The sequence below is a fragment of the Nelusetta ayraudi genome, unplaced genomic scaffold, assembly GCF_046127955.1.
Source record: "Nelusetta ayraudi isolate G7.1 ecotype Tasmania unplaced genomic scaffold, CSIRO-AGI_Nayr_v1 ptg000014l, whole genome shotgun sequence".
Taxonomy (NCBI): domain Eukaryota; kingdom Metazoa; phylum Chordata; class Actinopteri; order Tetraodontiformes; family Monacanthidae; genus Nelusetta; species Nelusetta ayraudi.
The window spans coordinates 612403-623618 of NW_027466064.1; the positions used below are offsets into that span (position 1 = coordinate 612403).

Consider the following 11216-nt stretch of genomic DNA (forward strand, 5'->3'; position numbering starts at 1 on the left):
CAATTAATGAATGACAAATTTATTCAATCATTTATTTAAGCTTTCTTTTATTTTGCCTCTTCAAGCCCTGTAAAGCCTGCAGTGAAAACCGCAATAGCACCATCTAATGGTCGGAAAGTATATCGCAACGCATGCTGCAGATTGATGTCCCGCCGTCTTTATTTGAAATTTCAATACACAAACATAGAACGTCCTGCTGGAAGTCCCGTATTCCTTCCAGCAGCTATTGGGTCAAAGTGAAACCACCAAGCGAAGCACAGCCACCTCATCAACTACAGTGAGCAAGTCCTGGTGACTGACTGGTGACTGACTGTCAGCAGCAGCAGCAGCAGCAGCAGCAGCAGCAGAGACTCTGATCAGTCTGATCTTCACATCATATGACGTCAATGAATGTTCCATCAGTTCAATGTCACGTTGCACAAACAGCAAAGAGAGCAGCAGGAAGAAAGGGAAGCAACCCCACTGACTTTGTGGAATGTGTGATGTCGAGGGCGAAGGGCTTCTTCTAGCAGCTTCTACCGTAGAGAGCGCTGTTTGGGGCGACCGTCCCAGAGAGTGTGATAGTGAGAAGAATAAGGGCGGGTCAGTGGGCGGGGCCAAGGTACTGACTCAGTTTGGTCACAGTCCTCTTGGCAAAGCGCACTTTGCCGCGCTTCCTGAGGGAGGCGGTGTACTGGTTAGACTTGAGCTTGGAGTAGTAGTCGGAGAACTTGTTGAAGAGGATGGAGATGGGCAGGCCGTTGAGGATGATGCCGAAGGCGATGCAGATGAAGGCGAAGAGGCGGCCCAGCACCGTCTCCGGGTACACGTCTCCATAGCCCACAGTGGATATGCTGACCTGCAGGGGTGACAAGCACAACCACAGGCATGTGAACTTCCAGCTTGAAGTTAAGTTGAGTGTATGTGTCAGCCCGTCTGTCAGCCCGTCTGTCTGGCAGTCTGACCGGCCGTCTGTCTGATCTCCCAGTTCATACTGGCCTCCAGTCGGTTTTCTCGTGCACAGCTGCAGGAAACATCTCCCACCTGGGTGGAGACCAGGTGGGGACTAGCTCTGCTAATGGTCATCTCCTGCTTCTGGGTCCACAGCTGGATCCACAAGTGAATCCGCCAGCCGGTGAGGAGCGTCCACCTGCCCCATGTGACCCCGTGTCATGAATGAATCAGCTAAGTGACACCGCAGGGACAGCGCCTTGGCTGAGCTGCAGCGCTAATCTGATAACAGCGTTAGCAGATTTAGAAACACTGGAATATATGTCAGACAGACAGAATCATGGACAGGCACAGACAGAGGGACAGACAGATATAATCACAGACAGGCACAGACAGAGGGACAGAGGGACAGACGGACGGACAGACAGACAGACAGGGACAGGCAGGCACAGACAGAGGGACAGAGGGACAGAGGGACGGACAGACAGAAGGCTTCCACCCACCGCCGCCCACCACCAGGCGTGAGGGATGCTGGTGAAGTTGGTCCTGGGCATGTCGTGCTCCACGGTGTAGACCATGGCAGAGAAGCTGAAGATGCCCATGGCGATGAAGAGGAAGAGGCAGCCCACCTGCTGGTAGCACTGCCGCAGAGTAAAGCCAAAGGCCCGCAGGCCCGTCGAGTGTCTGGCCAGCTTCAGGATGCGGAAAATCCTCATCAGCCTCATGATGCGCAGCACCTGGCCGAGCTTGCCCACCTGGCCCACCGCCTGAATGTCTGCTTCGTGCTTGTAGTTCTCCTCGCCGCCATCGAACACCTCCAGCACGGCCTGCAGGAACTGCGGCAGGATTGCGATCAGGTCCACCGTGTTCAGCATGCTCCTGCTGAAGGCCTTCAGGTCGGGGGTGGAGACCAGGCGCAGCAGGTACTCCATGCTGAAGAAGGTGATGCACGTGGACTCCACATACTCCCAGTAGGTTTTCCCGCTGAGCTGGCCGGTAGCGGTCCGGAACTGCATCTCGTCCACCGTGTTGAGGGTCATGGCCACCAGGGAGACCAGGACAAAGAGGCTGGAGGCCACCGCCATCAACTTGGCCTTGACTGAGGAGAAGGGCTTCTCCATCAGGTTCCAGAGGGCTCGGCGCTGCCGGCCCAGGAACATGTTCTGGAAAAGCTCCTCGTTCTCCTCGATCTCCACCTCTGCCTCCAGCTCCCGCTGGATCTTCAACTGGTCGTTGAGCTCGTCCTGCCGCTCCTCAAAGGAGATGCGGCAGCAGCGGTGCGTGTTCTTGATCCTCACGCCCCAGTAGTTGATCTCCTCCAGGAAGTTGCGGGGACACAGCTCGTCCTTGATCCACAGCACGCCCGTGCGGTAGAAGTTGAAGATGCTGTGGAAGACGTCTGGGTCGCGGTCAAAGAAGAACTCGTTGTTTGTGACGGTGTAGTCGTCGCACAGGTCCAGCTTCATGTTGTGGTCTGTGTAGGTGGCCAGGCGCCCGATCCTGGTCTTGGGGTACCTGGCAGCTGTCTTGTAGGCTATCTGGTATGGCTTGCCACCAACGTTGATGTTAATCACATAGTTCTTCTTGGAGGGCGAGATGGGCTTGCAGGAGGCGTAGGCGGCGCCGCTGTCCTCCGCTTCGTCCTCGTACTCGGCATACAGATCGTAGATGTCCCTGCTCAGCTCCTGCATGGAGCTCCAGGTCTTGACTTGGCTCTCCTTGGCCAGCGGGTAGGCCGCCTCTGAAGGTCTGCGCTGCAGGTCGCCGTCGGCCACCTTGTAGTTGGAGAAGAGGCTCCGCCGGCGGCTCCAGAAACTCACCGTCTTGCCGCTGCTCCCCATGTTGGAGCCGCTGGGAACTAAAGAGGACGTCCTGCAGGAGGCCCGCCGTCACCTGTGGACCTGAGGACACCTCATGACCCGCTAATGTTGCTGACTGAGGAGATGGGCGGTGCTTACAGGATGCTAAGTACCATTATCCCCTGCTGAGCTGCTGACACGGCGCCGCCCCGGAGGACACACCTCCACCGTGTGAGTGGACGGCCCTGCTGGCTGCAGAAGGAAGGTCTCTGGCCCACCGTCCTCCTCACTCCTGTTGGACAGCAGTCCGGGTCGCTGCAGGACGGTTGGACCAGGTGTCGGAGGAGAGTCGTGCTCACTTCAGGGTTTCTTCATCAACAACACTTGCAGCCTAAACGTGTGGAGCTTTAAGATTCTATTGCAGAACAAAGGAGGCTGCTGGATGCTTTAAAGAGGATCAAGGCTTTGGAGCATTAGCCTATTTCCTGTGGAGGCGTGCGGGGGGCGGGGCTTCCCACTCTGGTTGACACGAATAAACCGTCAAACTTAGAAACTCACGGGTCCTGCAGACTGAGAACTGATCATTGTTGCGTCATTCACTCACACACACACACACGCACAAACACACACGCACACACGCACACACAGCACATTGTCATCATCATCACTAACAAGTTCCCACACTAACTTCCAACCGTGACGAAGCAAACAGGCAAAATGAATGAATTGAACTCCACTGAACTTTATTGACTCTGCTGCTGACTCAGCCAGATAATGAACACTGCAGGCTGTTAATGCCGGGACATTTAAACAGAGCTGCAGGACTTAGGCTAGTCTCGTTAGCGCGGTGTGTCGGCTGCATTTAGACCACAAACACACGTGCTCACTGGGATTTCTGTTCAGCACCACGCACACCGCTTGTGGCCGTTCGGTAGGTGGCGCTGTGGAGTTCTGGAAGCTGAAACATCAAGACCAGAGAATAACGCCATATGTCCAGATTTAAAACCTTGTGTTCGCAGTTCAACCGTAAGACTTGACAAGGTTAGAGTCAACTCACTGCATGTCCAGTAGAATGACCTGTGAGCTCCGTCCAAACAGTCAACTTCAGTTTATCAAACATTCCAGATGACAATGTAGAAAAAAAACACACAAAGCGGTCGTGGCAATGAGGAAGGAGGCGTCAGAACTACGGAAGAACCAACTTTTGACATTTACTGACATATTTACGTTGCGTTAATCTGTCTTGCAGCAAAGATGAGGCCTTGATAGAAACCTATAGAGGTTCTTTACTGGGATTAATATCTGTTCTCATCATCCTCCACTTCCTCTCCTTCCCTATTGTCTGCAGATTTACGGATCAGATCGGGTGGAGTGGTCCTAAAGCTGCTTAGTGAAGAAGATGTAGCTTCTAATCCCCATAAAGCCCCTCTGGCTGCCACAGACCTCCTGCACACCTGCTCGCTGTGGCCCGGCACCACACACTTACCTACATCACCTTTTGGAAGTGACATCAATGTAACATTATTCTAAACTGACACATAAATGCAATGGGCCTCACGGCGGTGCAGTGGTGAGCGCTGCTGCCTCACAGCAATAAGGTTGTGGGTTTGATTCCGGGCATGAGGGAGTCCAATTAGATGAATTGGAAACTGTGCGTGTGTGTGTGTGTGTGTGTGTGTGTGTGTGTGTGTGAGAGAGAGAGAGAGAGAGAGAGAGAGAGAGAGAGAGAGAGAGAGAGAGAGGGAATGGGGGTTTGTGGCCCTGTGATGAACTGGTGACTGGTCCAGGGTCCTTGGCCCTGTGGCAGCTGGGAGGGGCTCCAGCAGAGCCTGCAGCCCTGAGTTCAGGAAGAAGTGAGTATTGAAAACGGATGGAGATGTAACGTTCCATTAAAATAAGTCCACAGACTGAAAACAGCTGTCTGCTCTCTAACAGCAGTGTGCCATGGTTGACTTTTACCAGTCATTGATTCATGTGAAACTAGAATATTAAATGAATTGATCTTATTTTCCTGATGTTTGTCAGTGTGGTGGCCCCGACCTGAAAACTGGCTCCCAGCTCAGAGAGGCAGAAACTATCTAACTAACCCCTTAACAGTAAAGTCACTGTTACATACATCAACATGTATTCTTTTTTTTTTTTAATTTTCATTATTATTTATTTATTTATGGGGCTCTTATTTTGAAAAGTCCCACCGGAAAACGCCGCTGCGGCTACTAGCTTGGCTGGCTAGCGGTATTGTTAGAGGGAAGCCAAGGTTGCCGCGGCGGTGCGTGTTGTTCTCGGCGGCTCGGAGGCAGGTGAGTGCCCGCGAACCGGGGCGGCGGGTACCGCGCCCACTTCCCGCCACGGCGGCTCTGCGGCGGCTTGGACGGGGACCAGCGGGCGGCACGACAACCCAAACAGCCGCTATAAAGCAAGCTAGTGGGCTAGTCAGGCACCGGTTACCGGGGCTTCCGGGGGAACCGGTGCTGTCGAACTTCGCCCGACCCAGTTCGACAGTCCCACCGGCAGTTCTCCCGAGTTCTGCCGAGCTAAGTGGCGTCGTTCGACAGACGGAGTGCCGGCGGTACTCGGTGCGAAGGCAGTCGGACATCCCGTCTGGAGGCCCGGAGGAGGCGGGGGGAGGGGTGGGCGAGGAGGTGTTCTTCACCTATGAACAGGTCATGTGACTGAGGTTGTACCGTGGACCGGCTCAGCTGATTTGAAGTCGCTGTCTGTCGCTACTGTCAGCTGCATGCTACAATGAAACCGTGCGATTAATGAACATCAGGATGTGAAGGAAGAAGAGAAAGCAGCGCTCATTCTGCTACCAGCAACCAGGGGGCAGTGTGCACCCTCTTCACACAGGCGGCTCAAGGTGGCTTCAAGTCTATTAGGCTGCTACACAAGTAGCATTGTAGGTAGTGCAGCAGGTAGCATCACGGGTACTGTGTCTGTGAAGGTTCTCTGTCATCCAGGAGAAGACTGCAGTTCGGGCACCTGGATTTGTTCTTGCGATCTCAACGTTCAGTTCTGGACCATCCAGAACCGAAGAAGCGTTTTCCAGTGAGAGGCGAAACATCTTCAAGATCGCAAAAACCAGTCCGACGGTTTTCCCCTCATTCAGAAGGCTTCTTCAGTTCTGGACCTTCCAGAACCAAATGTCGAGGTCGCAAGAACAACTTAACTCTCCTACCTCACAGGTACTGTCGCAGTAGTACCAGAGGCCGTACCAGAGGCAGTACCAGAAGTAGTACCAGAAGTAGTACCAGAGGCAGTACCATCACACCTCAGACTTGTGTTGTAGTTTTGTTCACGGCTGTGAGTCCGACTCTTGGTCTTCTCTTTCCCCCCCTTCAGGTTGCTGCTGAATGGTTGGTCCCTGTGGAGCCACGCCCACCCACCCACCCCCATCCGTCCTCTCATGCCTCCCTCTGTGTGTGAGTGACCCCACCTACTCCACCTGACCCCGCCCCCCCCCATGCTCAGGACGCGCCGACACCCCAGCAGCCCAATGACCGCCTGGATCGTCCTCCCCGTCAGCCTGTCTGCCTTCTCCATCACCGGGATATGGATTGTGTGAGTGACGTGCGCACACACACACACACACACACACACACACACACACACACACAGTCATTCCTCACCTGCCCTCTATTCAACAGGTATGCCATGGCTGTGATGAACCACCATGTTTGTCCTGTGGAGAACTGGTGAGTCAGTCACACACACACACACACACACACACGCACACACACACTCAGTGTTGTGTGTCGCTGCAGGTCCTACAATGTGTCGTGTTCAGACGAGCTGCTGCGACCAGGATTCCCCAAAACCTGCTGCACGGTGCAGGACATCCCCCTCATCAGGTCAGGACACGCCCATGACACGCCTCCACTCTGACATCACGCCGACGCACACGCCTGTGCATTGACGTGTGTGTTGTTGTGTCCCTGTGGCTGCAGTAAGTGCGGCTCCTTCCCTCCTGAGAGCTGTTTGTTCAGCCTGATTGGCAACGTGGGAGCGTTCATGGGTGAGACCACACCCACATTAATACATCCTGCCCCGCCCCCACTGCACAGATCTCCACCCCCCCACCAGCCCCCTGCTGCTGCTGCTAGCGTGTTGTTTGCGTGTCCTGTGCAGTGGTGATGGTGTGCCTGCTGCGCTACGCCCAGGTGATCGAGCACAGCCAGCGCTGCTGGGTCAACACCAGCGCCCTGGTGTCGGGCTGCACCAACGCTGTGGGCCTGGTCATGGTGGGCAACTTCCAGGTGAGTGTTGCAGACCAACGACCAGTGCTTTGTCAGCGTGTGTCCGGAGATTCTTTCACCGATCCGCTCCCTCCTGGAGCCATTTGAACTTTGACCTTGTGTAGTTGACCTTGGATTTTGTTATTGCTATTGTCAACATCCAATCATGGCTGGCGGGTCATCACCGTGACTACAGTCTGGCTGTGCTCTATAGCATTGAGAGTAGCAACGCTGGGATCCAGATGCTAATCAAGACCTTTGACCTCTGGTCAGTCCGGTCCAGATTATTCTGTCACAGCTTTTTGAAAAATGATCAACCAATGTTTTGTTGTGTTGTTGTTGTTGTTGTTATTGTTTACTTCAGTGCAGTTCAGAACCTGACTCTGACCTGGATGACAGAGTTGAGTCAATACATTTAGTTTGTTTGACGGGTTGTACAGATCCAACTGGTGTTCTGGTGTGTGTGTGTGTGTGTGTGTGTGTGTGTGTGTGTGTGTGTGTGTGTGTGTGTGTGTGTGTGTGTGTGTGTGTGTGTGTGTGCGTGTGCGCGTGTGTGTGTGTGTGTGTGCAACAGGTGGACCATGCCAAGTCTCTGCACTACGTGGGGGCGGGGGTGGCCTTCCCGGCCGGCCTGCTCTTTGTGTGTCTGCAGTGTGTGTTGACGTACCGCCTGGCCGTCACCGCCCTGGACCACTGGATGGCTCACGTCCGGGTGTCCCTGGCTCTGGGCGCCATGGTCTCCCTGGTCCTCAGTATCCTTCACACTAGTGCTGCAGCGCTCCTGGTTGCTCCTGGTTGCTCCAGGTTGCTCCTGGTTGCTCCTAGTTCCTCCAGGTTACTCCTGGTTGCTCCAGGTTGCTCCTGGTTTCTCCTGGTTGCTCCTGGTTGCTCCTGGTCTCCAGACCACTTTTTAAGGGTCTCGGTCTCAGAGGCATTTCTACTGGGTCTGGTCTGGGACTGGACGGACTGGGGGTTTTTGGTCCAGACCAGTGGAGACTCAGCCAACACTGTAATAACGCGATAATAACAGAAAAGAATCCACGCCCGCACCCCCACCCCTATGTTGTTGTCCTTGACTCCGCCCCCCCCCTCCTCAAGGCGGGATCTTCTTCGTCCACGAGAGCTTCGTCCTGCAGCACGCGGCCGCCATCTGCGAGTGGGTCTTCACCGTGGACATCCTGGTCTTCTACGGCACCTTCACCTACGAGTTTGGCACGGTCACCTGCGACACGGTGCTGGCAGCGCTGCAGCAGAGCCACCACCTCCACCACCACGGCTCCGGGGTCATCATGGGCCCCGGGGCCAGGGGGGGCGTGGCGCTGGGGGGCGGGGCCACCAAGGGCCTCAAGTCCCCCGGCGGGAGCAGCACGTCCACGCACCTCAACTGCACCCCCGAGAGCATAGCCATGCTGTAGCTGTGAGGGGCGGAGTCAGGGCGGGAGGTGTGTGTGTGTGTGTGTGTGTGTGTGTGTGTGTGTGTGTGTGGGGGGGGGGGTGGAAGGAGTGGAAGCACGAATGTTCATGTCATGCAAACGTCTTTTTCTCTTGATTTAAAACACCTGGTTAGCGATCGGACTCCCAGCAGCAGCTCCCTGATTGGTCTGAGTCAACAGAAGAGACCCCTCCCCCCCCACCATCATCATCACTGGGGCGGTGATGGTTTGGATCACTTGCGAGCGCCGCCGCTAACTAGCACGCGTGTGATTGTGTGACTGCAGGCTGTGGGTCAACCAGCAGGCAGTTTGACTCTCTGCCTCTGCCAGGGTTTGTTTTGGTGCACCGGCCACAGCAATAATTCATCATCAGTCACATGACCTGGCGTGACTGGGGCCTTTTTCCTTTCACCTGAGACGGAGCCTTATCCAGCGGCCGCCACGGAGACCTGCCGTCCCCGACTGCCGCCACGCTTTTTTTAAAAAAAAAAAAAAAAAAATTGTTGCCAATGTTTTCTTGAAAGCAATGCCACGCTGAACTGTGTACCAGTCAGTATCTGTATTCTGCCCCCTGGTGGTGAGCCACTGGGACACCGACCGTCGGCAGGAGCCGCCGCTCTCGTTTATTTCTGGACGGGTTGACGGAGGGAACCAATCAGGGCAGAGCGTTCACTCTGTTCGGGATGCTGGCTGATGACATCATCACCAGGACCCTCAACCGGCTGAAGGCTCCTCCTCCTCCTCAGCTGTGAAAACACGTCCACAGATCAAAGGTCACAGGTGAGGTCACCGTGACAACCAATGGCAGCTTCTCCAACCTCCCGTCATCCACACTGTCACCAGGCCTCACGGCTTGCTTCTGATTACTGTTACTGTTCTTCTTCTTCTGTCCACACACTGAAGCGACGGCAGTCACACCGACGCTTTTCTTCCTTTGCCTTTTATGAATGATGTACATATTGTATGAATTTTCTCTCTTTGATTTGAGGCGTTTTCATTTGACAGAGATTTATATTCAAATATGAAAATTAAACGATGATCAATTATTAGCCGTTTGCGACTGTGGTGATTTGTCAGACTGGTGTCACAGTTATAAAGAGCACAAAGTCACAAAAGTAGAAACACTGCCCTCTGGTGGTTAAAATCACTCGGTTTAAAGAAAACAGTTGAAAGTGAACGTGGCAACTGTACAAAGGTCTGGTTCAAAGCTCGGCAACGGACAACAACAATAACGCAACAAGATCACCTGACGCCTCCCCCACTGGAGGCCACACCCCCTCCAGCAAAACCAACCCGCCTCCGTCTCATCTTTCTGCAGTTGCGCTGGTTTCCAGCAGGAGCGCTGAGATGTTCCGCTGCTCTCCTGGGGTGGGGGGTCATGTGTACATGGCGCCGTGCAGGTCCTCCAGCCTGTGGTCCCGCTGCCGCCGGCGCTCCTGCGGGGAAAGCACACCTTCAGCCGCCCGCAGCGTGGATGCTGGAGCTCCCGCTGATCACCGCCAGCTCACCTTGTCCTTCTTGAACTCCTCGTACTCCGGGTTGTCGGTGGGCAGCTCCAGTCTGCACAGCGGGCAGGTGTTGGTCTGCAGGGGGGAGGGAGGGTGTGAGTACAGTCAGAGGTGGGCGGTGGGCAGTGGGCCGGATGTTCCGGGGACCTCCTCACGTTGTTGAGCCAGGGCAGGATGCAGGAGGAGTGGAAGAGGTGTTTGCAGGGCATCTGGTGCAGCTTCTCCTTCCTCTTGAACTTCAGTAGACACACGGGACACTTGACACCTTTGTCTGGGGGCCGGGCACACACAGGCGTGAGCGTCTGCTGGCTACGCCCCCTGCTGGTGGGGTGGTGTGTGGTGGGGTCTCCTCAGCCTACCTGCTTCCTCTTCAGACAGGACGACCACGCTGAGGGACTGGACGGCGGCCTTGGCGGCCGGAGGAGGAAGACGCTGGTCCCAGTCTGATGAATCCAACGAGTCCATCAGGTCCAGACCCTGCATCAGGGACCTGGTTTCACACACACACACACACACACACACACACACACACACACACACACACACACACACACACACACACACACACACACACACACACACACACACACGCTGGGTCAGTCAGCCTGAAGCTCCCCAGCAGCTCTCAGGTGTGCTGAGCCTCACCTGGCCAGCTCCAGCAGGGCGTTCTGATGGTACTGCTCCTCTGGGTCCGTCGGCTCGCAGTCGTGCTCCTCAAAGTAAGACGCCATCCTGGACGCTGGAGGTGTGCAGGACCCAGACAAGACAGAGTCCAGGTGAGATCCGAAACCTACCAGAACTTCCCTCAGAATCCCGTCAAGGGACACCATCGCGGCCCATCACTGCTTCTCCTGGAGGAGACACTACCTGGCCCTCCAGGTGAGCACTGCAGGAGCTGCTCCCATTGGTTCAGAGGCATCAAACTGAGTCATTGTGTCACAAAGAGAGAGGGTGTGTGTGTGTGTGTGTGTGTGTGTGTGTGTGTGTGTGTGTGTGTGTGTGTGTGTCACCGCACCATTGGGGGTTGAAGCCCGAGTACTAGGCTGGACTGGTTCCTGGGTCTTCAAGGTACCAGAACCAGTAGTACAGTGCAACAGTAGTAGCAGTAGTACTAGCAGCAGTACTAGTAATAGTAGCAGTACTAGCAGCAGTTCTAGTAGCAGTACTAGCAGCAGTACTGGTAGCAGTTCTAGTAGCAGTAATAGTAGCAGTACCAGCAGCAGTACTGGTAGCAGTACTAGTAATAGTAGCAGTACTAGCAGCAGTACTGGTAGCAGTTCTAGTAGCAGTAATAGTAGCAGTACCAGCCGC

General features: G+C 54.9%; 3 protein-coding genes across 3 annotated transcripts; 1 reads left to right on the forward strand and 2 right to left on the reverse strand.

Moving 5' to 3' along the window:
• Positions 1 to 360: 360 nt before the first annotated feature.
• kcnv2b (potassium channel, subfamily V, member 2b) lies at positions 361 to 3282 on the reverse strand. Its single transcript, XM_076023057.1, has 2 exons — positions 1434 to 3282; positions 361 to 838 (listed from the first exon to the last, which is right to left on the reverse strand). The coding sequence occupies exons 1-2, from the start codon at positions 2769 to 2771 to the stop codon at positions 584 to 586; spliced, it is 1593 nt and encodes a 530-aa protein (XP_075879172.1). The 5' UTR covers positions 2772 to 3282; the 3' UTR covers positions 361 to 583.
• Positions 3283 to 4927: 1645 nt separating this feature from the next.
• Positions 4928 to 9446, forward strand: LOC142886135 (transmembrane protein 150A-like). The gene is made up of 8 exons (XM_076023074.1): positions 4928 to 5029; positions 6072 to 6290; positions 6377 to 6424; positions 6494 to 6580; positions 6677 to 6744; positions 6858 to 6985; positions 7539 to 7716; positions 8063 to 9446. The coding sequence occupies exons 2-8, from the start codon at positions 6193 to 6195 to the stop codon at positions 8377 to 8379; spliced, it is 924 nt and encodes a 307-aa protein (XP_075879189.1). The 5' UTR covers positions 4928 to 5029; positions 6072 to 6192; the 3' UTR covers positions 8380 to 9446.
• An 83-nt stretch (positions 9447 to 9529) lies between these two features.
• rnf181 (ring finger protein 181) lies at positions 9530 to 10808 on the reverse strand. Its single transcript, XM_076023076.1, has 5 exons — positions 10551 to 10808; positions 10265 to 10395; positions 10061 to 10176; positions 9906 to 9980; positions 9530 to 9833 (listed from the first exon to the last, which is right to left on the reverse strand). The coding sequence occupies exons 1-5, from the start codon at positions 10733 to 10735 to the stop codon at positions 9774 to 9776; spliced, it is 567 nt and encodes a 188-aa protein (XP_075879191.1). The 5' UTR covers positions 10736 to 10808; the 3' UTR covers positions 9530 to 9773.
• Between the last annotated feature and the right edge of the window lie 408 nt (positions 10809 to 11216).